Source organism: Rousettus aegyptiacus, unplaced genomic scaffold (assembly GCF_014176215.1).
Source record: "Rousettus aegyptiacus isolate mRouAeg1 unplaced genomic scaffold, mRouAeg1.p scaffold_m13_p_5, whole genome shotgun sequence".
NCBI classification, from domain to species: Eukaryota; Metazoa; Chordata; class Mammalia; order Chiroptera; family Pteropodidae; genus Rousettus; species Rousettus aegyptiacus.
The window spans coordinates 118,381,238-118,408,702 of NW_023416308.1; the positions used below are offsets into that span (position 1 = coordinate 118,381,238).

General features: G+C 50.4%; 1 protein-coding gene across 25 annotated transcripts in view; it reads left to right on the forward strand.

Annotated features, from left to right (window-relative positions):
- Nucleotides 1-27,465, forward strand: part of PPP6R3 (protein phosphatase 6 regulatory subunit 3) — a 110,531-nt gene that overhangs the window by 29,413 nt on the left and 53,653 nt on the right. For 23 of the 25 annotated variants that reach the window (XR_004950855.1, XM_036220678.1, XM_036220682.1 and 20 more), the window contains 5 exons: nt 13,007-13,239; nt 17,631-17,817; nt 21,160-21,297; nt 23,592-23,657; nt 25,617-25,729. Coding sequence is in view for 24 of the 25 variants with exons in the window: in XM_036220678.1 (XP_036076571.1) it covers nt 13,013-13,239; nt 17,631-17,817; nt 21,160-21,297; nt 23,592-23,657; nt 25,617-25,729 (731 nt within the window). In the remaining variant the exon portion in view is untranslated. The remainder of the gene's footprint in view (nt 1-13,006; nt 13,240-17,630; nt 17,818-21,159; nt 21,298-23,591; nt 23,658-25,616; nt 25,730-27,465) is intronic. The other 2 variants (XM_036220700.1, XM_036220701.1) reach the window with 1 other exon arrangement.

Below are 27,465 nucleotides of genomic sequence, written 5' to 3' on the forward strand. Positions count from 1 at the left end.
ATGGAATTCTTCATCTAGGGGGATAACATTTCATGTAAATAGTATGCAGAGTTAGAGGACCCTTTGCAGAATCCGTTGCAAATCATCTAATCTCTTAATGCTGATCTGTAATGAGACTTTCATGTTTCGTCTTTGAAAATATCTTTTTACACAAGTAGGTGCTGCCACATTCTGATACCAGTCCAGAAGCATGTGATGTTAGTTGAGTACATTTGTCACTTGGAAGGCATTTTTAGAATTCTAATAGCTTTTTCTCTTGATCTTTGCCTCTTAATATGTAGATTAATTTCCAACTGAAGGTTGGGTGAGAGCTCCTCAGTTGCATAACTAAATGGATTCTGAAGTAGGGAAATTTCTTTCACACTTGCAGTAAGGTCTGCACGATGTTTAACTAGTTGGAGTTCAGAAAACATCCACTGCAAATTTGCGTGGGAATGAGGATCTTTTTGTTTTAACTTCCGACAGCATGGGAAGTGTATGAGGCAGCCTGAACTTAGCTGGATGAAGGTAGTGTTGAAATTACTTTACCAAAGTGTGGGTTTTGCAGATCGGTGGTGTAATTTTAAGTTGTATTAGCCTTGTGATTTTAGCTTGACTTCATTCGGAAACACTAGGACTTCAGCAGAGGCAAGTTTTCAGAGCCATTCATTGTTCAGTTGTATTGGTTGAGGGCTGTTCTCATTCAGAAAAATTTCAGTTTTGGCCTTGAGCTCAAAAAGTTGCAAAAAATAACCCTCGATGAGCCATCAAGCTGCTGGGTAATAGGACAGCTCAGGAACTAAGAATGGGTAAGTCCGTGAGAGTAAGTCAAGTTCATTAATGTCAGGTTAACGTTGACAATACCAGCTCAGTAACACATGCAGAATTTTAAAAATCTCCCAGAGTACCTGCTGATGAAAGTAGAAAAATGGTAAGATTTAAATACTTTAAGTTTTCACAGCTTTTGTAAGTTTGTTTAATTAGCCTTTTTTCTCTACACATAATTTTAACCACCATTAGTTAGAGCATGTTGTACGGAGTCTATTGCACGTTGTAGTGATTTCATCTTTCCTCAGCCTCTCTGAAAACATTCTGCCTCTACTCGTTTCATGAGGACTAATCATAGAGGCTGATTCTTCATCTCTCCAAACCCCTCAGTTAAACAGCTGCGCTGTGTCAGTCATATCTGTGAACTCATCAGGAATCGGGGAGAACTGTCACTGGCTTCCTTGCTTGGCTGGCACGCCATTGGAAACCAACTTTGAACCTTCATTTTAACATTTTATTTTTGTAAAGAAATTCTCCTGTTACGCGATATTTCATTTTAACTTTTCTAGGATTTCTGACTGGCCTCCCTGTGAGTCGGGAACGTCGTGATGACTGCGTAGTTGGTAGCGCTGACGTGGTGTCCTCTCCAGCGCAGGTGTGATTGCGTAGTAAACCCGGTGATTTGCCATCCGCTTGCCTAACCGAACAGTCCGCATCCCGTCGTGCCATAAAAGCACGACATTTGTAGTCTGTGGCCGTTTTCCTTTCCTCGTTTCGACGTCCCGGGTCTGCAGGGTGGTAACATACTACTGTGTTGCGGTACAGCATGGCACTGAGGACTCTGTTGGCTACGCCTGTGCCCAGCTGAGCTGAAGTGCAAAGTGGCGGCGCAGCACGTGTGGCCGCAGGTCTCCCGCTCAGCCTTCGCAGGGGCGGAGGGCGGGGACAGTCTGCAGGGGTTGTGCCCACGCGCCGGGAAGACTCTCTGGACACTAAAGTTGAATCTCATGGAACTTTCACAAGTCATGGAATGGTGTTCGTTTGATTATTCCCATCCGCCGCCTCCTCCCGTAGAGTTAAGAATGTAAAAACCATTTTTTGCTCAGGAACTGTATAAAAATGGGTGGCAGACCAGACTTGGCGGTCTCGGTCCTCTGTCCCCAGGTGTCCCACGTTTCTGGAGTTGGTTTACATGCTACAGGCAGAGAGAATGGGGTGAAAAGGGACCCCCGTGGCTCTTGTTGTCAGTTGGCTTGTTTGGTTCGATCTTTCTGTCTCTTTGCTGGCTGGCTTGTTTTGTTTTGTTCTGTTTCGTTGTGCACACAGAACTCTTAAGCGAATGCGGTTACCTCTTCACACGTGGCTTGGCAGCTGGCCTGGTCTCTGTGCAGCTCGCATTCGTGCAGCCCTCCCTGAGTGCCGGGGATGGTACTACGTGCTGTTAAATGTTCTTCTCGTAGTTTTTTATTTCATCATACGTAGGTCCATAGTTTACATAGGTGTATAGTTTAGAAAATCAAAGAGTGTCACAAGATTCTAACACAAAGTAAACACCTCTTTTTTCTGTCCGGTCCCCTCATCCTTGACTTACTCGCTAGGGGCCGCCGCCTCCACCTCCTAGCTGCTTGCTCATCCCTCCTGCCGTCCGCGTTTTAAATCACGCCTGTAGGGAGCGGCTTCTGATCCATCTGACTTCTGGCTGTGGAGGGGAAGGTTTAGCGCTCATCTGCATAGCTCCTTCCCTCTCCCATCTCACAGCTCGGGTTCAAATGAATATTCAGAGTATGTCTATTTTGGTTAATTGTCCCTAAATCTTTGGCTTAGTTTGCAGAATTCTCCTCCGCATAGTCACACGTGTCCACAGCACATCTCCTCGGACGCACCCTCTGCAGAGCCTGGCCCTGCACCGCCTCCGGGCTGGCTCACCTTGCCTCCGTAGCTGCAGGTGTCCCGCGCACCTTCCTTCCGGGCGTCGCCTGTGTGTGTTGGGTCCCCGGTTTCGTGTCGCGTGCCTTCCCTCACGGCTTAGTGCCGTGCTTTGGCGAAGCCCGTCCTCCAGTAGTAGCTCGCTGGGAAAGCACGCACGAGCCTTTCAGGCCTTCCGCGTCCGAAAGCGTTCTTTTCTGGGGCTGCTGTTGAGGAGGCTGCTGTCCTTCTGATTTCCATTCCTTTTATAAATGTTTTTTTCTCTCTGGGTGCTGTGGGAGTTCACACCATGCCGTAGGGGGTCTGTTTCACCTCACCGTGATGGCGCATGTGCAGGTCCCGAGGGCAGAGAAAATTTTGTGCTTGGAGGTCATTTTTTACAGGGGTCGGTTTTGGGTTTATAGTATGTTCTCTAAAACTTCTGTCACTTGGATGTTGGGCATCCCGAATTACTTCTTCACTCTCTGTCTCGTCATAAATGTGCTGGCGTTCTCCTTGGCTGCTGTGGCCTCTTCTCTGTCCTTTATTTTCGGTAGAGTTACCAGAGCAGCGGCGGACCGGGCGGGCTTCAGTCCTCCGAGCGCTGGACGGTCGCGTCCACCTGTTCTGATTTCTCGTTGAGGCGCCTGTCGGCCCAGGTGTAGCCGTGCCTTGTGGATCCGTCAAACTTTGAGATTGATCAGACACCACGGGAGTCACTCAGAGTGGCCTTCCTCTCCAGAACGGAGCCTCCTGCGCCGTCGCCCCCACAGAGGGCTCTGCAGGCTTTGCCGGGGCACCGCCAGCCATGGGGCCTCGCTCGCGTTCGTGGCCCCCACCTTTAGCCCCGTCGTAGCAGCTCTTGCCTGCTCACAGGTAATCTGTACCTGTCACGCCCTGGCTCTCGTTTCATCCTCGCGAGCTGTACGCACGGCGGTACGGGAGAGTTTCAGGATGGTCACAGCCAGTTACTCTGTCCCCACGCGGCGAGTCCTGTTGCCACCCTGCTCATCTTGGTGCCATGTGGTTGGCAGCATCCTCCTCCCCAGAGTGGGGTATGATGTTGCCTGGCACGAGGTGGCCTGCCGGGGCAGGCCGCAGTACGGTTGGCGCCTCCCATGGGCCCGGACACGACTCATCAGTGACTACGCTGAGACTGCTGTGCTTGTTAGTCACACCATAATGTGACTTTACAGTGAGCTTGCAATCAGCCAAACTCTTCGGACTTGTTTCTTTCATCACTTTAACAGTTTTCTTAGTCTTTTTTTTCCGTAACCCCCAGACTCACTTTAAAAAAAGAAAAAAATCTCTTATTAGCAAAATAAGTCATGCTTTGCATATACTTGGACTGAATTTTTTGAAATTGTGCAATTTATACACAGGGATTACACACATGCGAGATCTATGAGAATTTGTGAAGGACACATTACTTGCTCTGATGTAGACCAGGTGACAGAGTGCAGCTGGATGTTTCTTGATTGGCAATTGGCTTTTTAAATATAAAAGTGGGTGATGAGATCACACGCTTCGCCCTGCCCTTCACACCTCAGCGGTGCGTTTGGGTCAGCCCCGGCGTGGGGGCGGGCACTGCGTTCTGAGGGCCTCCTATTTCCCAGGCAGCTCAGCATTCCAGAGGCAGGCCGTCAGTGTGTATCACCTGATGCCAGAGTACAGCCACGAATGAAGGAAACGTGAAGATCAGGCTTCGAGGAGGCAGAATTGTGGTTGGAATGGGAGGAGGAGTGGTAATTTCGTGTGAAATCTCCCAGGGGACACCTTGGATTGCAGAGTGGAGGCTGTTGCGGGGCCTCGGCGTCTTCGATGAGTTCTCGAAAGGGGGGCTCTGCATTCTTCCCTTTGGGCACATCTCTTCCCGGTCCGTCTTTCTCGTTGTTGTCACCTCTGTATTTGAACTGGAGACCTGGTCTCGCTGATCATTTGCCTTGTCTTGCCTGCTTCATCGTTCATGGCTTAGCGTGCCGCTTGTCCCTGCAGCGTCCTGCCCAGTGGCCTGGTCTGCAGCACGCCCTTCTGGCCCGCATGCCAGTCACCTTCAGACACTCGGCCGCACCCAGGCAGGTTAGTCCTCTTTCTTCCCTTGGCCTTCGCAGGAGTACAGGCTCTGTATACTTGCCACAGCATAAATGTCATCTCTGTTTCACTTTCCCTCTATCTCTATTCAGAATTGTTTCTTTCTTTGGTACTGAAATACATTGCTTAATCTTTATACAGATACTTTAATGTACGTTTGTCTCAAAACTCACCAGTTCCCTCCTCGCGTCTGCAGCAAGCCTGCATGGCTCTGCTGTGCATTCATGCGTGGCCCTGAGTCGCCTGGCCTTATTCCTAGCACCCTCTGAAAGGCTCTTTCTCCTGGTCATCAGGACATTCTCCCTGCCACGAATTTCCTGAAGCTATTGGGCCTTTCTGTCCTCTGTGCTTGCAGGCTCATCTGTCCTGGCCACGAGTACTTACTTCTTCTGCATCACCCACTAAACTCTGTCTTTTGAGGCTCAGCTGAGGCCTCACGAGTCTTCTGGCCGAGCTCCCCTCTGCTGAGCTCCCTTTCTGCAGAGCAGGCTTGGCGTTTATCTCTTATTCTCTGTATTTTCTCTCTTAGTTTTACTGTAGGGTTTGTTTATCGTGTTACTCGTGTATTCATCGGTACAGTGCATATCAATGCTTCACAAATACCTGTTGATTAATATAGCGCACATTCAGTGGATTTTAGTCCTTTATTTACTACTCTCAAAGGAAAGCTGAAATATCAAAGAAATTGCTAAGTAAAGCTGGGAAAAATTCCGGAACATGCAGATGGTAGAAACGGAATCGTTTTTGCATGTCCTTGGACAAAGCACCAGTACCGTAGAAGTGGCTCTGAGTTCGTGTTGCCTTTTCCCTGAAGATGTGGTCCTCTCTGCGGGGCGCTCTGGCGCCTGATTTATTATTCCAGCCTTTGGGTGGAGGTGGGGGGCGACGCTGAAGTGGGCGCAGCTCCTGGGTGGACTTGCCCGTCCTTCCTGACCTTTTCCTTAGTATTTAGCGAGACCTCCTTCAGAGGGCAGCTATGACTCCTGGGTCCATGTTTCTGCCTCTTCATGTGAAAATTACAGTGTTTTCCAGAGCATCGAGCTTTGCCGTCAAGAGTAGAGTTTATCGTTAGTAATGCTGAGAGGTGATAGAGTGACTCTGCATTCTCCTATTTATAGATACTTTCCTCCCTGTCCCCTTCTTAGTGGCATGCCACTTCAGTGTGCCGAGTGAGCAACCACCAACCCTTCTTGAGCCCAACAATTCCCCGTCTGGGTTGTTGCACACGCGAGCCCAAGCACCGGGAGGGGGCCTGAGGCTCCAGGTATCTGGACACTGGCCGGAGCAGGTGAACCAGTAAGAACAGCTTTTTGCAGCTCACTGTGTTCAGTAGATCCCGTTCCCAGGCTTCTTGTAAATGCAGCCAGAGGTTTGGTGTACGCTGCCTGCTGCTGGTGCAATAAACAAGCAGTTTGTTTTGAATCTAAGTGGAGGCCATGAAGCTCAGTTTTCTTCAGGACATGTGAGGAGTCTAATTTTTTTTTAAATACATTAATCAAACATCATTGTTTCCCAACACGTTTGAGTGACCTAGGCATACTTTTTCTTCTTTATAATAGTTTTGAATTAGCATAGAAAGCAAAATAACTTCCCAAAGACAGGCACCTGTTTTAAAATGTGAGCAGGTCTATCTAAACTGGTAACGGGCCACCCACGGCTCTCCTGGTTTAAGATCTAGCCTTCTCCTTTATTTCAGGGCGAAGAGTTTGAAAACTTCCCTTTTATTCCTACAAATATTCCTGGGTTTAGAGGCTAAAAAACAGTTCTGGTTTTCTCACGACCTACTTTTTTGACTTGAAGAATGCTTAGTTGCTCTGTGTGTGTGTGTGTGTGTGTGTGTGTGTGTGTGTGCACGTACGCGTGTGTGTGTATAAAAGAATAAACCTGATTATCTTATATATGTTTATATTTTAGAAGAAAGGGTATCGTGGCTCCTAGGTTTTCCCTCTTCATTCCCCGTTGGCTGTTGTGTGGGCAAGGTGGTTAGTTGTTGACTTTGGCCTTGGAAGGAGATGAGGGAGGGGGGCTATTTTAGTTCCATGAGAGAAACTTTGAATCATAATTGTAGTAATCATGTAATTGGAACTGTCATGGGCCACATACGACTTTTTTTTTAACCTTGTTAGATGTCTCTGTTACAAGGGTCGTTATTCCTGTACTGCCTCCATTTTACAGAATGGATTTTACTTTTATTCCCTGAACTAACTCTGTCTGAACACACCTTGCAAGTAGATTCATTAGCAGTATCTCTATTAGAGGTGTTATGGAAACATCACTACATTAAAAAACATTACAGCATGGGTATTACCTATTTTCCCTGCAGTACCATGGTCTCGGATGCTGCTTGTCAGTTGCTTTATTAGAATCATATGACTCTTGACTACTTGAAATGTGGCTGGTACAAATTGAGATGTACTATAAGTGTGAAATGGACCAGATTTTGAAGACTTAGTACCAAAAAAAAATTTGCGTGTTGAAATAATAATGTTTGGATAAGTGAGGTTAAATAAAATATACTATGAAAATTTATTTCACCAGTTTCTTTTACTTTTTTGGTGTGGCTGTTAGAAACTTTAAACTTAGATGTGGCTGACCTGGGCCTTAGTGACATTTGTATTCAACAGTCCCTACCTGGGTGATAGCGGGGCCAGTGCCCTCTGATGGTGCCGAGAGAAGGGGGCCTCTGGGCAGTGCCCGGGGAGACTCGCGGTGTACAGGAATTTGACTTGGGCAGTGTGTGCTGGCATGTCTCTGCATAAGACCATGCAAAAATTATATTACAAATATTCCCTTCATAGAACATTTTGAAGAAATAGTTTTAAAAATTTATAACTTATTTTGTTGTTTTAACTCTTTCCCATGTGTTATCTTAGGCAGAAGCAGCCGCTTCTCCTATTTTTATAATTCATGCTTCATATGTTTCGGTAATTGTGACTATTTCAACTAGAAATATCTTATGCACGTTTATTGCAAGACTGGAGTATGGCAGCAAGTATTCACTTAGGATCTGGAATCTTGGGGCATCCCGGTGGGGCGGTTATGCGGCGGTATAGACGGGGCTGGCTTCGCGGGTATGTGCAGCCTCACAGGGCTCCGTGGCCAGCAGCATTTGCGTCAAGCTCGGCTGTTGCTGTCTGGGAATTTTTGATAATCTTTGAGTCTTTTTTTGGGGTCTCTGGACCCAGCCAGTCTCGGTTCCGGGTATTCCACAGTCAATAGTGGTGTTGCAGACTTGGGGTTTTGCAGAGCACAGTCTGTCATTTTTGGGGGGCCCCATCAAAAAGTGATGTATTCTATTAATGTCCTCTCCGTCCTGTTAGAAAAGAACCCACTTGTATCAGCTCGTGCACAGCGGGTTTCTGAACGAGCGCAGCCGCACGTTTGCGTAGCCGCTTCCCCTCCGTTTCTGACGGCTGCGTAGTTGTTTTAGCCACTTACTGTGCTTTGGTACAGACGGTCGGCGGTGGCTTCAGTCCAGGGCCACAGTGGCAGCAACCAGGGAGCTCACTGGAGAGGCTCAGGCCCAACCCCCCGTTTACTGCGTCAGAGTCGGAGACCGTTTCAACAAGACCCCTGGGTGTTCCCTGCGCCCGTGAAAGCCTGGGCAGCACTGAAGCTCACTGACTCGGTGGTGGGCGCTGCACGGCAGCTTCCGTTTGCCGAGCCCCAGTGTGTCCCAGCGTGTGTCTGGGCCTTTCTCATTGGCTCCTTCCAGCCAGTCCGCCTGGGAGGGGCTTGAGGCTGGGGGAGGTGAGGCAGCTTTCCCAGGCTTCAGGGCCGGCCAGTCGTGAGCCGGCTTGGAGTCAGGCCTGTTGGGATGCTCAGTACCCCCCACAGGGTTTGGAGGAACGTGGCGTGTACTTGGTGAGAGCCCACCCACGGTCGGGCCCTGTGGAATGTGCTCTCCCCGCGGCGCCTTGGAAAACTCGACGGAGGGCCTAGGGTTCTTGTCATACTTCTTGCAGACTATCTAGCCACATCGCCGTGTCAGTCCTGTGTCGTGGAGACAGGGTAGCACCTTTTCTTTCGGAAACAGAGTCACTGCCTACCTGCTGGGAGCTAAAGGTGCCATGGCCCAGATTTGGCTGCTGAGAAGGGCGGTATTTCATTAGTTGTGGAGGACGTCTAAGAGTGACTAGGGTTAGGGACCCTTGCTTCTATTCTGCACACATAAGGATAGTAATTTTTACTTGTGTCTTAAGTTATAGGGAAGGTACAAAGCAGCAGAGGCTGTCGCCTGTGGCTTCAAGTGATGGGTACCTCAGCTCCCGGGTGACCTGCCATCTAATCTTCAGCCTTTTTGGAGAAAACCCTATTTTTGAGCTGCTTAATTAAGGTGTAGCTAGGGTTTGAATTCCTTGGTGTCTTTGTTTACTAAAAATGAGCTGTTGAAATTCTCACTCCTTGTAGTTTTTCTGAGTGTCTTAGAGTAGTTGTACTTTTTAAAAGAACTCCATTTGACCTTGGGACTGTGGGCAGTTGACCTTCACCCCTAGCTTGTTTCTACTTCAAAGGGCATAAATAGAAACCAGGGCTGAGCTAGCTCCATTCGCTTCCAGTCAGTTTGCTGTTTGGCTGAAAGGTAAAACACATAATGCTTGTTTCAGGGGTCTACTGTGGTTATATTTTATTTTTAAGTTTGCAGTACCCGATATAAAGAAAATGGATGTAGCACTGTATATTTCAAAGTGTTCGGATTTGAAAAATGCTGTTCTGATTCAGGTAGTTGCTAAAGAATTCCTTTTCTTGTGTTTAATTAAGTATGATAAAACACAAAGTCACCGTCTCGGGGCTACAGGAGCCGGTAGGTCGGGTAGGCACACTGCTGGATCACATAGACCAGGTGTCTGGGACAGTCCCCCGGACAGCTGGCACCTTTCTTCCCTGTGGTGATCTGGGGACAGAAGCACCTCAGTTTTCAGCTCTGCTATCACATAGGGCCTTATTTGTCACCACTCAGATGCAGGGGAGGACACGTGGGGGTTTTTATGGTTCATGGCACACTGGAGGAAATTTTGTCACGTGGCCATGCCTGTCTGCCCGAGAAGCTGGCAACATGGTCTAGGCGTGCCTAAGGAGGCGAGGGTGGCCTGGTGGGTTGGCCCTCCCTCCGGTCAGCTGTGAGGGCCGGGGTGGGCTCAGAGGTGGCAGAGCCAAGTTCCAGGAAAGGGACGCTAAACCTTTTCTCTAAAGGACTAGAGAATAAATATTTTAGTCTTTGTGGGCCACATACAGCCCCTGTCGCTTATTCATCTCTTTTCCTAAAACAACCATTTAAAAATATCACCACCATTCTTAGCTCGCAGGCTGCGGGCTGGGTTCGGGCTGTGGGCTGCAGTTTGCCAGTTCCTGCTTCTATGTCATCACTACTGATTTTCAGCCTTTTTAATAAATTCAGTATTTAATGAGTTTCCTTTATAAGGTTAACATTATGGAAGTCAGACAGAAGTATGACTTTATAGTGTGTAGACATTATAGTTTATTTTTGCTGGATGTAAGTGTAAATCTCGTTTATAATTAGCTCCAGGAGTTAGGACTTGATACCAGATTTGCTTTTTTGTGCTTTTTCTTAGTATTTTTAATTATACTTTATATCTTTGTCCATGGGATTACAAAAATAAACAAGTTGCTTTAACTGAGATAAAATTTTTAAAAGGTTTCAGACTGAATTATTAACTATGTCCAGTTTTCTGATTTCAAGTGGAGAGGACCATTAGTTAATAAGGAATTTGACTTGCAGACCAAAACAAACGCAGAGTGACCCAATGGTGGTAGGAAGGAGTTTTAACACACCTGGGAGTGTTTCAATCAGCGACTCCAATGAAATATTTAAAATAAGAAAAAAGAACCCTTTTGCCACACATCCTAGGGTCAGAATTTCCGTGAGCACCTGAAGACAGGGCACGCTGTCGGGGGTGTGGCTCTCCGCGGTCGTTCGGAGCGGGGGGCCGTCCTCAGCCATGGTGCTGCGCGCGTGGAGTCCAGACTGGCCCGGGACCCGTGCCCTGGTCATGGGGCACGGTGCTGCATGTCGCTATTTTAGTCATCCTGAGCTTTGGCACCGCGGGTGGGGGCGAGTGGTAAAGTGTGCTTTCTTTAGCATCTACGATTTAAAACACAGATAAATGAGCCAGGTTGCTCCAGCAGAAACATGTGGACTGCTGACAGCGCTACTTTGTGCCCCGAGCAAGGGGCAGCTTCTCTCCTTCCTCTTTGTAGGATCGGGAACCTTTTTCCCTTCCCTCCTTTGGAGTTACAGGTTGCTGGTATCTTGTCTTTTTTTCTCCCTGTCAGTTTTATTAGGATAAAATGGCACAGTGCAGGTGTTGTTTGTTTGTTAGCCATTTTCCACAAATCTGAAAACCAAAAAAGCCATTTATGTGTAAGATTTATTTCCACTGTCCTTTTCCCCAAACGTACTTTCGTGTTCCGTGTGTGTATCTCACTTTTGCCATTATCTCTTCAGTTCCCTAGTAACTGCCTTAGAAGTGGAAGTAGGCTGCTCTCGGGTTTGAAGTATATGTTTCTTTCCTTCACTAGCAGAGACGTTATGGTCTGGAAGCAGAGAGGTCCCTGTTAGCCCAGTGGCGTGGGTGGCTGCTGACGGTGCTGGGGGTTGTGGCATTGCTTTTCTAGCATATTCTGTGGTTAATCATTGGCCTGATCATAAAGAGGAAGAGACAGCTGCGCCTTACGTTGCGGGCCACTGCTTCGTGTCATCTCGGGAGCTCACGGCAGTCTGCGTGCCACTTCTCCCCAGTGGGGCGTCGCCAGCCTGGCGTAGGCCAGCCTCGCGGTGGCTTCCCCATCCCTACCCGGGTCTTGGTTCTGTGCTGCTCACCGATGTGAGCATGTCGCTTTACGTGTCTTTCGAAATGTTTCAAGATTTTGTTTGACAGCTACTGTAACACCATATTTTGTAATATTCTTAGCTGAAACTTGTTCTCTTTATTTTTGAGTCCCTTATTGTTTCTCTGACTTTCTTAAAACTCTGCTTATATTTGAAAGACTGTGATCATACACTTACGAGTGAATTCACGTGAAGCGGGTGTGTCCTTACACGCCGTTGAGTAGCCTGCCGTGGTGCGCACGCGGCTCTTTCCTGTTCCTGGGCCAATCAGCTTGACTAGCAGCAGAAATAAACGTTGCCCTCTGCGATCTCTATTTTAAACAGTACTGTTCTGAAACACGTGTTCACAGAAGTATGAAGTTAGGGTCTGCTGCTCCCCGATCTCCCAGTATGGGCAGATTTAGCAGAACACGTGAAAGCGCATGTGCGCTCTGTTGTGGGTTATGACCTTCGCGGCTGCGTTTCTGTCACCCAGGCTCTCTCAGCACAGGCTTTTAATGATCTACAGGTTACAGTTTAGGGGTTACATCGAGTAAGCATGTATCTTCCCAAACCCTGCTTCAGGAGTTAGGCAGTGCGCACCTTTGCCAGATAGGACCGGCTTTTGAATGCTCCCCCTCCCTAATCGGAACTCTTATCATTTTGTCGTCTTTTGGTCAAAAGTGGCCTTTGAGATTGTCCCATCATGGCATCCTTAGGTTATGCAGTAGACCCTGTGTTTCATATTCCCATTTGCGACACATTCTCTTTTAACTCTGTAACTCGAAGAAAACAAACTCCCTGGTTCGCGTTGCGGAGGGGGCAGGACGGAGGGGCCGGGCGGCTCACGCGCGGCTTTCCAGGCCGGTAGTTTTGTTTCTCATGTGTTTTTCCTAGTAACTGAGGAATTCCTTAAGAATTAGGTTCCTTTTTTTTATTTTTCTTTGTTAGGAACGTCACAGGCTTTTTACCATTTTATGATTTTCAGACTTTGGGCTGTGAAAGTCCTGTGCTGTCAGCGGCGAAAGCACCGGTCGTTGGTAGTGACTGGTTTGGTTCTGCAGTATCCTGAAGAGTGCTAGGCACTGAGGTTCTGATGAGACTGTTCTGTGTAAGACTGCGTCCTTCGCCCTGAAGAGAGGGTTTACTTTCTTCCTTTCCCTTCTTAACCAGGTTGGATGGGATAATTTTGCAGGTTAAAATTCCAGGTTTTAGTATCTTTCAGCATTTTCAAGTCAATTTTCTGTTATCAATAAAAATATTTTCTGAGAAGGGAAAAATCCTGCTAAATTTTACTTATTCAGAAAGTATCGTATAGGTTGAATGTGAAACTTATTTTACTTATGGCGTTTTAGACTAAAACTAAACTGAAATTTGAAAAATTAATATGTGAATTTGAAATTTTATTTGAAATACTCTCTGCGTTTTGTTTAGACCAGCATGTTTTGGAAATTTGATCTTCACTCATCATCCCACATAGACACACTTCTAGAAAAAGAAGATGTAACACTGAAGGAGTTAATGGATGAGGAAGATGTTTTACAGGAATGTAAAGCTCAGAACCGCAAACTTATAGAGTTTCTGTTAAAAGCAGAATGTCTCGAAGATTTAGTCTCGTTCATTATAGAAGAACCACCTCAAGACATGGATGAAAAGATCAGATACAAGTAAGAAAACTCAATCTTCTCTTCAGGGTGGGACTGAAGCGAGGTGGGGCAGGGTGTCCGTGCTCGTGGCCCCGCAGCCCCCACGCCACCCCACACCTCGCACCGGGCCTTCGGACGGCGGGGCCGCCCGGCCCGGTGAAGCGCCTGCTCCTGTGGCGAGCGGGGCCTGGCGAAATGACGGGATTCAGAACGAGTGTTCCGCGTTTCACTCAGAAGGTCTTGTGGAAGGGCAGGGCGCTTTATAAATAGCGACGAAGTTTCTTAAAATAGTAAGACACGAGCCAAGTATTTTCTCTTTGCAAATCGGAAGATAGTGTTATGTGGTTACCTGAGATCACACAGCAGATCGAAGCGAGAGCTCGGGTTGTCAGGAGTGTCACTGATAAAATAAATTCTGACCTTTCGTTAGCTGGAGCGTGTGGGTCTTGGTGAATGGTAGTGTCGCTGAATTTCGGTGGGTGCCCCTGTGGGCGACTGCAGTGGCTTGTGTGCTCATCACCGATTCCATCTGCGCACACGCAGACCGAGAGCGACGCAGCAGGACTGACGCCTTCGTCACGGTCTCCCATGGCATCGACCCTTGGAAACTGGCAGTATTCCTTACGTATTTAAAGTATTGGGGTTTTATTGATTTTTCCACCTCTAACTCCATTGACCTATGTGCTCCCCACCCCCCAGAAATGGAACACAAAGTAACTTATTTTGCATTAAATAATGGATAGGAAGAATTATGTTTTTTAGTAGATTCTTTTTTGTACTCTCTTCCCCAGTCCCTTTTTTTTTTTTTTTTTTAAAGATATCTTTTTATTTCTTCTTGTGCGAATTTTGCTGTCAGGGAAATAATACTTATTAATGTTTTCAACTTGCTGGTGGTTGGATTTTCAAGGGAGTCATGTTCTCTGCCAGCCGTGACGGTTGACAACTAGCGTTTGGCGACAGCCTCCACTCAGAGATCAGTGCCTCAGAAAGAAGAGGGAAGGAGAGCGGCCACAGGAACACTGCCATGCTCCCACCCGCAAGCGAGACACTCTCCTCCTCGGGCGTTCCCGTCGCAGTGAACCAGCACGCGTGGGCGCTGCGTGTCGCGGGCTTGCCCTGAAGGAGGGGGCGCGGTGTGGGCTTCGCGTCAGGCCCCCTGCGAGGGGACTGGCCCTTCCCTCTTAGGCTCCGGGCAGCTGAGCAGGGGGCTCGCCCTCTGGGGCCTGTTTCCCAGGTGCCAGAGGAAGCTGGCACCTCTTGGTCGGGGGTAGGGGGCACACCTTGTGGAAAGTGCTGCTCTCCCCAAAAGTGGGCGTGGTTTTTGTCGCGCTGCCATGCCATCGTGGGTGTTTTTGTCTCTTTCTTTTCTTTTTATCCTTTTTTCTTTTGGTGCTGCCTCAGAGGTTGCGAGAAACAGGTGAGCCTCCCTGGACACAGCTTTCTGGATGGCACCATTGTAAGGGCGCGTGACTCGAGCTGGGCAGAGCAGTTCTCTGCTGGGCCGTTCTCTGCTCAGTCGGGTTGGTATTGGATTAGAGGGGTTTTTCAGATGGGGTCTGACCGCTTTTCAGGGTTAAGGCTAACTAGTCATTTCAGGAAATTTAGATCAGCGTTTTGTAGTTTTTGGATGATGGAGAGATTGCTGTGTTTTGTGAACTTCGTAAATATATTAATTACACGTGTGCATTACACATCGCTGTTCCCAACTTATTCAGTGATCACATGCGTTACAGGATGGTCATTTTACATTGACCTTTTTAATTTTAATGAGAACTTTAAAAAGAGGTCCTTAAGTAGAAGTATAAGCCCAAAAGCTGGTCGAGAGTCCCACGGAGGGGCTGCGGAGCGGCCCGCGGCAGAGGAGCGCCGGGAGGGGCCGCCGCGCCGGAGGCCGAGGGGAGACGGGCCGGAGGGGGGGACGGGGCAGTGGTCGGGGCTGCCGCCGGTGGGCCAGTAACCACCGGCGCGTGCACCGTGCAGCACGTAGGCTCTGGAGCGCCTTTGAGGGAGAACTGGAGACGAGGCAGAGACCCTTCTTTCGAGTAGTTTCCTAGAAAGGGAGCAGAGGGACAAAGTGGGAACCACAGGCCGATGTGGAGACAGGAGAGGAGTGGAAGAAACTGGTTTGTGTTTAGTTGCTGGTGAGACTGTGCTGTGTCGAGGGAAAAGACGTGTCAGTGAGCAGGAGCTCGAGTGATGCTCTGTGCTGGAGTGGGCAGGAGGGAAGGGGACCAGGAGGACGAGTGGAGGGTGGCGTTGAGCAGGGCTGTGGGAGGAGGAAGGGTCCCACGCGCAGGTCGCGCCAGCTCGGCCGGGCTCTGCTCCGACGGCTTCTGCATTCTTGGTACAGAGGGAGGGCGTCAGGGCACAGCGCGCGGTGGCGTAGGAGGGGCCTGGCGCGGGGGATTCGAGGGGGCTTTGGGTATTTTAGAAACTTGTTTAATGTGAGGGAGGGAGTGACAGTGTAGCCCCAGCCTGTCCAGGACCAGAACTTCGAGCCTTTTGTGTGGTGCCTAAGATCCATATTCATGCTGCTTTACGTCATACTTCTGAGTCACCTGTGGCAAAACAGGTGAAAAAATTTAAAAGGTGCCCATGCCCTCCTCTGGACCATCTGTGCTGAAATTTCGAGTAGGTCCTCTACACACTCGGCTCGCCCCCGGGGTTGCAGTCTCCTGCCTTTACCAACTCTTCATTTGTCGGCAACTTTCAGATGAGGGCAGTTGAGACAGCGTGCCGCCTGCCCAGCCCCATGGCGGCGGGCCAGCACTTCCGTGAAGGAGAAAATAGAGAGAAGTAAGGACAGCCAGCTGTTCGTTCCAGGCCTTCTCCTCAGTGTTTTGTATTGTATTATCCTCCCCCGTGAGGTGAGGGCTCTTGTCTTAACGTTACAGACCTGGAAACTGAGGCCCAGAGAGCTTAACTTGCCCAGGGTCATAGAGCTTGGAAGTGGTAGGCAGGTTCTGAAACTCGATGGTGTGGCTCCAGAAGCCACACCTGTAACCACTGGCTAATCCTGCCCCCGGCATGACAGTGACTTTGTTTTGTGGCATCTTCATGCCCACCTATTTCATAACGTGAGGAAGACTCAGTTGCCGAGCCGTGCGCCTCCAGACAGCCGCTGGGTGACGTGGCCCCTGTGCCCACACACCTGCCAGTTCTGCTGCTTTCTTTTCAGTTTTTCCCTCTGTACAAGGGTTCGTTTGGGGACAGTCTCCTCCTGCTCAGTCTTCCGCCCTCATGCCAGACCCTTTGAGCGCTGTAGCTTTCTGTCTGTCGCCAGTAGCCCCACCAGTCCGGGGCCTCAAAATGGGCAGCCGCGTGCTGGTGCGGGAAACTCCCACCACCGTCCTCACCTCGCTCATCCTACAGCCGCTTGTGGCTGTTCTGTCCCTCCCTGTCCTGGTCAGCATTTGAGCTTGCCATTCCCGATGACTAGATGGTTCTGGATTCTGGCTGCTGCCCGGGAAGGAAAAGAGCAGAGAAATGAACTGTGGGTCGGGAGCATGGTCTGCGTGGGCCTCGGAGGCTCCGTTGTTGCTGCTGAAAACACGAGAAGTCGTTTGTGGTCAGGGAAGTGAGTAGAGAAAGTGGATCTACTCGTGTTTTTCAGAGGGTGAGCTCTGGTGCTCCGGGGGTAAGTAAGCAAGCTTTAGGGGTGCAGGTCTTCCAGTGCCGTGGGGCGTGTGGAGGAGGTCTGTGTCCAGGGGGCGAGGCCTGATGAAAGAAGCTGGTGTGGAGAGCTCGTTCCTTTGCATGCCGCCTCCCACCGGGCCGCTAAGGCTGCCATCCCGTTCTCCACCTCGGTGTATTAGAATCTTACTCTCCTCAGATGCGATGCAGACTGAACATTTGACAAGGCCGCCCTTATGCAATTTCTAGTACCGCTTGCAGCCCACGTGAAAATAGAGGTGGCTGGCCTGGGAACCTCAACGTGTCTTGAGTAGTTACAAGGTGCTGTGTGCAGCGAGTCTCCTGGAAACCGGCGTCCTCATGGTTGTCCTACCAGCTGGGCCGCTTTCTGAGCCAGAGGCGGCCACGGATGGCTGCGGCCCGAGGCCTTTACCTGCCACACCTGGCCCATCCGAGAAGGCGAGAAGGCCCCGCCCTGCTGCGAGAAGGCTCCGCCCTGCTGCGGGCCCCCCGGGCTCCCGCGCCCTAGGTGTGCTCCAGTTTCATTGGGGAAAATGCATTCCTGTTAGAGCATGGTTTAGGAACCATTTTTTGGACACAGTATAAAATTCACTTTAATCTAGAGACTGGACAGAACGGATTGAAACGATTTTCTAATTTGCGAAAGATAATTTTGTTATTTTTCTCACACAATTTTAGGAAAGCTTTCTGATATGTGTTTTACTTTATGTAATTAAACTGTTAATATAGATGATGATATAAGTATCCTATTCTTCTAGGTATCCAAATATTTCTTGTGAGTTGCTCACTTCTGATGTCTCCCAGATGAATGATAGACTGGGAGAAGATGAATCCTTGCTCATGAAATTGTATAGCTTCCTCCTAAACGATTCCCCCTTGAACCCACTACTTGCCAGTTTCTTCAGCAAGGTGCTAAGTATTCTTATCAGCAGAAAACCAGAACAGGTAAATATTGTGTTCCGAAGGTAAGTATTAGGGCCGATCATCCCCCTGGGGTGATCCCCAGCCACCCCGTTACTTCAGTGTTCTGAGTGCACCTGAAGTCCAGCTTCTCTGCAAGAACAGATTTTAAACCTTGTGTCTTCCGAGTGCTCCCTGGCCTAACACTGAGTTAGACGCTGACGAATGTGGTCTGCCGTGCCATGTTCTCGTCTGCCTGCCTCACGTCTCAGGTTTTTAGCATACCGTGGTTTCCCCTTGACAAGTAGAAGCGTGAGAACGTTGGTGACGGTGGCATTGTGGCGCACGCCGAGCTGTGCGAGTGGGGTCCGAATGGCTGTGTAGAGCACCACTTTGTTTTCCTTTTCCTTCAATGGTGATTACAGATGAAGCTCAAATCAAAAAGCTTCCCTATGAGTGTAATTGATAGTTGGCTTATACAGACGATGATTGTTTCTGTTGCGATTCCACTCAAAAACTTAAATTTTACTATATGTGGAATCTAAAGAACAGAATAAGCAAGGAAACAAACAGCTGTAGATACGGGGACAAACTGATGGTTGCCAGTTGGGTGGAAAAGGTAAGGGGATTACGGAGTAATTACAAAACAGCCATGGGGAGGCGACGCACAGCATGCAGAATATCGTCATGTTGTCATACTGCGTATGGGGCTAGGTGGGCATTAGACCAAAGTGGGGATCACTTCGCAAATTATATAAACTTCTAAGTGCTGTGCTGTACATCTGAAACTGATATAAAATAGTATCAAACGTCAACTCTAATTGAAAATAAATAATTTTTCCTGAGTTCAAAAAAAATAAAGAGGGATGAATAGGGTCTGGGGGACAACTTCAGTGTGGAGCTTGAGACGTCTGAGTATAGACGTAGGTCTGCTCCAGGCGTGCTTGGCAGAAACCCGAGCCTGCCTGTCATGGCCCCGACCTCCCTTCACTCTTCCCTCTCTTCCTCCTTTTTCTTCCCCCTCCCCACTTTGCTTGGTTCTTAAACAGTTCGGGGGTACTTGGGAGTGATTTTCCAAGCAGCTGTTGTGTGCGTGGTTCTCGGTGCAGCCCTGGACAGCAGCGCAGTTACCCCACTGAGGATTCGTGGGAAGCACCCTGGGGCTGGGGCTCAGCAGACCGGGGTGTGAGCAGGTCTCCCAGATGACCGAGAACCTGCCCACGTTCTCACGTTCAAAAACCACTGCTCTAGTGGACGTGGTGTGAAAGGGGCTGCTTGCCAGGAGGTCTGGTCTCTATGGAGACGGGCAGCCAGGGAGCATGGAGAGGGAGCCTCAGGTGCCCAAGTCCAAACTAACAGCCCTGCCAGAGAGCAGCGAGCAAGGGTGTGCTGACGGGTGCCAGTGGCCAGACTCAGCGGCCTGGCACCCTTCACAGGGGAGAGTAGACTCCAGGACCCGTCCTTGCCCTCGGACAGGGAGGGACTAGAACTATTTTAAACCCAGTGCGTCTGTTTTGTGCCAAGGTGAAGTGGATACACGTTTTATTTTAGAAAGATGAGGTCATTCTTTCATGTTCTTCATTGAGCAGGATTACTTTCCTAAATGTATTGAAATTGAGGTTCTTTTTTTCTTAGATAATACTCCCCAAATTATGGTTACTATAATACAGGTCGTCTTTCTCTCTTCTCCCTTTCGATGAGAAGTAACAGGACTTCTCACTGTTCCTGGGAAGTGCAGGTCATCCCAGCAGCCTGAGCTGCGCACCGGGCAGTGCCAGGCGGTTGCAGTCATTAGCGAACGGGCCTCGCATCTCACCATGCTCCCCCCTCACTGTGTGTGAGGGGGACCCGGAGTCGTGGGTCCTAGTTTTCAGTGTCATGACTGTTTCTGAGCATTCGCATTGGCCTCCAAGGTCAGACGTGCCATCTGCGTAAAGGTGAGGCCCGTCGCTCTGCTGCGCCTTGTGCCTCTTGGTTCAGGACTCCTCGAATGAGAACAAGCAGATTCAGAGGCCTCGATAGGAAGAGGCCACACCATCCTATCGAGAATGATGAGTGTAAATAAAGGTTTCCCTTCACTTGATGAGTTAGTAAGGAGACGTGCAGCTGCTAGCAGTGAACAAAACGTGGACTCCACCTGGCTCAGCCGATACGGAGCAGGAGTCCAGCTGCAGGGCCCCGCCAGTGTCAAACGAGTTAGCGCCCGGGTAGTGCCGCCCTCTGCACAGGACATCGTGCTGTCCATGGCACTAGCTGCGATTTACGCATTTGGGCTCCAGACCGAGTGCTTTTACCACTGACACTGCGCAGTATTTTGAAACTACACAGAAACTACATGTGATTTTTCCTCCTCTCTCCTCTACCGTGTTTTCAAAAACTTATGTCACTCGTTTGCTAGTGGATTGATTATGTATAATTTCTTGAAGGTTTATATGAGAACATTTAACCTCGTTGTCTGGAGAAGCAGTGCGTGGTGATTAATCATTGTGTGGAACAGTTTTCATCGTCATCTGGTCGTTTGATTTCTTCATGCCGAATAATGGCAGGACTGTGGCTTCTGAGACATATAAATCTAAGTTTAAATTTTAGAGCAGCCGTTTTTTTAGTTTTTAGCAAGATGTTTCACCGGTCTGAACCTCAGTTTCTTCATCTGTTACACTGAGTTAAGCAGCCCCCACACGGGCCTCACCGGGCTGCTGCTCCCAGGGCCTGCAAGTAGACCATTCGTGCTGGCGACAGGAGTCAGGAGGCACGCGAGGGTGTCCAGGACAGACAGTCCCCCTCTTCTTCCCACGCAGAAGACCCTGGGGGCGGGGGTCTAATTTTGTTACCATGGTCGCAGCCCCACAGTGTAACGGTCAGCCTGCCCCACACTCGCTCTCCTTGTGTGAATCCAATCAGGTGAACTGCTGAAGTAAGGTCCAGGTGTGATGTTTCTGTGTAACAGGTGAGTTAGTCATTTCGAGTGATGTAGAAATCCTTATGTTTTGAATTATTTTCTCTTGCTTGCTGGAATATAATTAGAATTTCGAATATTCTGAGTTTTAGTGCAAAGTCTAATGGACTTGCTTTCTGTTTATAAACTGAAATGGTATATTGTCTGGCTTTTCATAGGGTATGCAATTTTTTATTCTCTGAGAATTAATAATGAAAGTAAAAAGAATATTTTGTTAAGGTGTATTTGTATTTGGGAATGTGTGATAATTTGGGAGATTTTTCCTAAGGGATTGTTGACTGTTATAAAAGTTAGCAGGCTTTCCAAATTGACATAATACTGCGAACTCAGCAGGGTGGCATTCGGGAGTGCGGGCCGCTGGGGGGTCAGGCTCGGAAGCATTCTGAAGTGCCCGGTTGCCTGTCTTTCACTTTTGGCTTCTTCTCCCCTAGATCGTGGATTTCTTAAAGAAGAAACGTGACTTTGTAGACCTCATCATAAAGCACATAGGAACGTCAGCTATCATGGATTTGTTGCTCAGGCTCCTGACGTGCATCGAGCCGCCACAGCCCCGGCAGGACGTGCTGAATGTGAGTAGAATTGGGACTGTCGTGGAGCGCGGTGGGGACAGGCGGGCTGGGGGGCGCCCCGGGGCTTGGCGGTGGAAGGTTGGCTGGGAAACTGGGGGCAAGGCGGAGGGTCGGGGAGAAGGTTGTTCCGAGACAGGAAGAGATTCAGGTTCCGCAGGGTTAAGATTGAGGTGGCACATGCCAGGAGCCTGGGGTGTGTCTTTGTCCTTTGCTGGTCGGTTTTCCAGTGGGGGCGGGGGGCGGAGTGGGCTGAGGATGTGTCTCAAAGCTGGTGCGGTGACAAGACCGGAATGAGAGGTTGGGGCTGTGAACCTCGTCTGAGTGTGCTTTGAGGCTTCTCGAGAAGAGGGTCGCACTGCAGGGCCACCTCCGAAAGCCAGGAAGGAGAGGCATCGGCGTTTCAGGGAATCGGGCTTCGGAGGTAACGGTCTCGTGGGTGCCGAGGAGCCTGGGCTGAGTAGGAAACAGTTTACTTGCAGAGGGCACGTATTTGAAATTTGGGGAGATGGTTATTTTAGGGTGCGTGTGTGTCTGGAGGAGCTGCCTTTGCTGGACCCCGGGCGGGGGGCGGGGGGCGAGGCTTCCCAGGCCTCCCGTGCGCGCCGCCGCCTCGCCGTCTCCCTCGTCCCCCCCTCGTTCTCCACGTTCCCCAGGGCCGTTCCCCAGTCCCTTCCACCTCCGCCTCGAACCTTAGGGCCCTCTCGTTTCTCTGGAAAGGCTCGTTTTAGTCACTGACCGAGGGCCCGGGAGAGACGGGAGGCTGTCAGGGGGCCGTCAGGGAAAGGGCGGCTCCGCCGAGGTGGGCAGGAGTGGCCTCAGTGGCAGGGCGCGTGCGCGGGGCCATCCCGGCCGGGGGCCGGGGCCGTGTCCGTAGAGCAGGGCGGGCGTCTGCCGGGCAGAGTCCCTGTGAGGAAAGCAGCAGAGCGGACCTAGTGGGTATCCTGGGAGCTGCCTGCGGAAGGGTCCTGAGTTGGGACACTGGCTCCTTCTAGGTGTTTGCAGGTGTGGAAAGAGGCCGAGGACTGTTGAGGACGAGGGGGACGGGCGCCTGCGTACTCGGACTGTGGCGGAGGGGTTGACTGTTCCGCGTGGCCTTCTAGACTCGCCCTGGTCACGTCCGCGTTGACCTTTGGGTGCAGCGATAGGGGGCTCGGTGCGGCGCGGCCGGGGGACGGGCAGCTGGAAGCGCCTCGGGCCGACTTCGATGCGGGGCCACTGCGAGGGGGAGTCCAGAGTGGCCTGGGGTGTGCGTGCCTGTCTTAGCTGTGGAGGCAGTGGGGTGGGGGGACTGCCCAGGGCGGCCCCTCCACGCAGGCGTCAGCATCCTCTGCTTCAGGGACATTGCCGCTCTGAGTACGGGCCGCGCCTCCGCCAGAACCTGTTAGACTTCGCTAGGCTGGCCCGGCCCGGCCCTCTGCGCTTCGCGCGGTCCCCGGGCGGTCCCCGGGCGGGCCGCAGGGCGGGCCATTGTTCCGAGGCCCCGCGTGGGCGCTGCTCGTCTCTCGGGAGCCGGAGCCGGCGTTAGGCTTTCTCCCCGTGCCTTGAGCAACTGGGGTTGGGTTTCTCGGCCTCCAGCACCCCCGGCACCTGTGCGCGCGTGTGTCCTCTCTAGGTGGCCAGCGCCTCCGTAGTTCGGTGTCCTGTTCCTCGTGGAACCGGTCTTACGCCGGCCGAGTGTTCGTTGGTTCTCCCTAGTATCCGCCGCACGGTTTCATTTTCAGCAGCATGCCATGTGTAGGTGAAGAAGTGATTTCCGTGTCATAATAATAGCTCTTTGCCAGCATGTGACAGGGCAGATAAACTCTGCTTCTGAAGTGTCCCCGCCCCCCATTCTTCACATTTCCTGTGGTGGTTTTGGAATCTAAAAGTTCAACATGCATTTTAACCCAGAGACTTGCTACTAAACACTGCTTTTCTCAGTCTTTCTTAGCTCTCGTTAAAGTGAACATTCCTCTATAGAAAAGGTATATGTCCACCCCCCCCCCAATAACCATGGTACAGGCCCTTTAGTGCCCAGTATTCCAGAATTACCCCCAGCTAAGGAGCCGATGTACAGAAGTTTCGTATGCGCGCATCGTAAGTTGGGGAGGAGTTGCTACTGCTGGCTGCTGTTAAAACCACCTCTTCACTGGCATTTTCCTTGGGGGACTTTTAATTTCCTGTAGTGTTCACAGTCCAGAGAAAGCAGTAACAGCCTGCTTAGAATGTGCTGGCTGTTTCCAAGTATGTTAACCTTCACTGGGGCTTGAACGAGAGCCGCTCGTTGCTATGATTGCTTCTATAATGTTTTACAGTGGTTGAATGAGGAGAAAATTATCCAGAGGCTCGTGGAAATAGTTCATCCATCGCAAGAAGAAGATGTAAGTTCTCCTGTGTTACTGTAAACTTGATTTTTTCAGACAGCCATGTTCATCGGGCCCAGAGCGTAAGTGTATGGGGTGCGAGGGCGGGGGGCAGCTGGCACAGTGATAACCTGGCATTCTCAAAATTGAAAGTGTTCTAAACATGAAAGGCTGCATTTGCTTATACCCAATAAATGTCCAGAAGTTTTTTGGCGCGCAGCAGGCGGCGAGCCCCGGCCCCGGCCCCGTTCCGGAGCGGGGGTTTCGTGCGGACCTGCTCGTCGTCCTTACACACACCTCCGGCCACAGCACTTTTCCTCTACGCCCATCTTCAGCCAGGGGGTGTGGCCACGTCTGCATTTGTTCTTTGCATCTTGGCCAAAGTCTCCTGAGCATCACACTGGGATCTTGGTCACTTTTGACCCTGTCGGACCCCTAGAGTGACAGGCTCTTGGTCACCATCCTTCCTGGCCCAGCTTTTGTGCTCTGGCAGGTTTGGCTTTGTCCTAGGTACTAAAGGTGGCATTGCTTTGGAGTTTGCACGTTGGGCCCTGTGCCGATGGTCCGTCTGTCAGGATGGGGTCGCCAGGGTCAGCTGGTGTGGCTCCAGAGGAGGCTGTCACTCGGCTTCGCTACCGCGGCTCTTGTCGCCACCTTCAGTAGGGGACTAAGGCATAGGAATTGCCAGCACTCAACCATTTCTACCGACAGACATGACAGTTCCGTGCTGTTCAACCTAATATCTTTGGAGCAGTTGGTTTACAGAAGGTGCAGAGTATGTCATGAGGGAAGGGGCGGGGGGCTCCCTTACGTTCTAGGGTGTAGTGTAGATGGGAGAGTGAGCACCATGGGGGAGCAGCACAAAGGAGGACGGAGGATACCCTCTCGCAGAAAGCCAAGTTTTCTATTTCAGTGGGTGTCGCCCCGCCCCTTCCTCTGGGGAGGGTGGGAAGGGAGGAGGGAAGCGGGAGAGAAAGCGGAGGAAAGAAAGTGCTGTTCAGGGGACCGCCGCGTCCCCGTCATTCCTCACGGGACAGCGCAGTGCTGTTGCTGTGGACACGGAGGACACATGCCGGCGTGGCCACGTGCCAGGTCACGACAGGAGCTCGGCCCGCCCGTTCCCAGGGAGCACATGTCTGTGGATGAGGCTTGCTTGCTGCTCCATCACGTTCTGGAGCAGAAGAGCTCGGTCACCCAGCGGGTGTCAAACCTGTCTGCAGGGGCCAGGAGAACTGACAGAGGAGGAGCCCAGCTCTCCAGCAAGTTCTTTGGTGAAGGACAAAGCATTTGGGGCATCAGCACATTCCTTACTTGACTTGCAAGAAAGTTAATTTTGTCCATTGGACAGTCCTGTCGATAGTCTCATTCTGTACAAAGTGCGCATCACAGGCTGATGTTGTCCAACCAGTTTCCGTTGACTACAGGGCGTTGGGGTCCTGACTCCAGTCGGTGGGCTCTGACACCGACACCGGTCTGCGTCGTCACCCGTGCTGGGGCCTCATTGCTCTGCCTGTGCCGCAGGCCACGCTCAGCGCCACGTGCCACAGAGCGTGGCGTGTGTGCGCTGAGATGTCAGAGCTTTCTTCTAAGGTAAACGCTCTGTACACTTGGAAAAGACGTACCGTTTCCTACCTGTTGATGTATTCCAGAAAGGTGATAAAAGTTTATATTTGGAGAATATATTTTTTTCAAGTATTCAGTTACAGCAACTTTTCCTTGCCAAAGCTTTTTTCACATTTCCCCACAAATAGTGATGTATATACTCTGTACTGTGCAGTATTGTTAAGTAGAGCTCATTAGCCTGACAATGAAATACTCATGCTTTTTACATGTTATTTCTTTTGAGCTTGACTTTTCCTCACTGCAGCTTATGGCCAATATTCATTTGTGTTATTTCTTAAGCTTTTCCCCCCCTTTTTGTTATAAAGCTGACTTCTGATGTGTTTTATAGTGAAAATTGTACTTTTTTCCCTTTAGCGGCATTCCAATGCGTCCCAGTCACTTTGTGAAATTGTTCGCCTGAGCAGAGACCAGATGTTACAAATTCAGAACAGCACAGAACCAGACCCTCTGCTCGCCACTCTAGAAAAGTACGTTCGAAATCCTCTTCTCGTTCTTTTTTCGTATTGATGCTGTTCGGTGTTCCCGTGCGGAGCGGTCGGTAAGTGTTCCTCACGCGGGGCTCGTGGCCCTGGGAGACACTGCCTTGGAGTGGGGGAGAAGGGCGGAGAGCTCATCCGACCCCAGGCGTTCAGGGTGCCCAGCGACCTCCAGGGGAAGAGTGTAGGTAACTGACACTTCTTTGTCAGCTTTGAACTTTTCAAACAGCTTAAGTGGAATTCTGCACGTCACAGGAGTGGGTAGACATCGTCATTTACTCACTGCCTCCATGTCTGTGGTGGAGAACGTCTTACGTACAAACCGGTCTGACCTATTGTGATGAATGATTTTTACCAGAAGCTCTTCTTAGGGCTCGCTGTGTCTCCAGGTAGCTAAGGGCCCCGGAGCAGACCTGACTTCAAGGGGTACATGTCATGTGTGTTCCAGTTCTTTGTCCTGCTTCTGCCCTTAGTTCTAGATAATTCCTCCTAGTGAACTGCCATCTCATGGTTAGGTGGAGGACAGCTTGGGGGATGGTGTGCTGTTTTGAAATTTTTGAATGGCCAAGATTCATGCATTTTCATTAAGTATCAAACACGGGCATACATTTGACTGCATCCATACAGCTGAGTTATTTTCATAAAGAGAAAGCGGGTATTCTCTTACTTTGATGAGTGACTGGAACGTGAGCATACGGTTAGCATAGAGTATGAGTGGCAGGCTTGCTTCTGTTGTTTTCAGTGATTTTGTTCGGTCCTGTTTCAGTCCTCTTGTACATTGAGGTTCCTTTGCATCTTTTGGCTTAACTACTGTGGGACCCCTTGATTAAAATAAACATTCGTGTGTATTATTCACTTGGCAAATGTGACAGAAGCAAGGAACAAGTTAGAGACAGGCACCTCCTGAGAAGTAGACAGGTGTCTTCCTAGTAGGAAGGAGCTGACCAGTTCTCTCAAGTAGCAGAAGGGAGGAGCTCATCAGCTCCTGAGCGAAACGCTCCTTTGCCGGCCCCACGTCAGTGACCGCCGGCGTTACAGCACGTGCACTCCTTCGTGACGTGGGAGGCGCTTCACGCTCACACCCCGGAACCACAGTGGTGTTGGGGTTGCCGTTGGAGTGCAGTAGGCCGTGGGGGCGGGGTGGTCCTGGGACCGGTCCCCGCGGATTCCGAGCTGAGCGATGACTGTACTCCACATTCTTCCCTGTGGATAAAGTTCTAGAAATTCAGCCCGTGTTCTTAATGGCAGGCCAGTTCAGACTGGTTGCTTTTTGAGTGCCAGGCGGCCACCCGTGGTGCGTGGCTCCCATCTCAGCCGGCACAGTTTCACCCCGAGGGTCCGACCGATGGGTGGTGATCACTGAGGTCTGCAGCGCCGCCGCCGCCTCTGTTCACATGCCTCGGTGTGAACCACATGGGGCCTCCAGCCGCTGGCGCCGTGCGGCCCCGCTGATGCATTTCGGCCTGTCTCGTCCTGGGTCAGGTGACTGTGGTTTGATGCGATCGGTATGCGCTCAGATCGACATCATTCACTGTGAGATGGAGTAGGTTTCTTCAGACACAGGGACGGGAGTCCGCTGCTCCATGCCGTCACTGAGGTAAACCCTCGCTGCACGCAGTGGCGAGGAGACTGTGATGCTGTTTCCACACTTCCCAAGAATGAGAACAACCCCCTTAAACGTCAGGCGTGCTCCCCCCCACTCTGCGGGGTTCTTTCAGTGTCTGTTA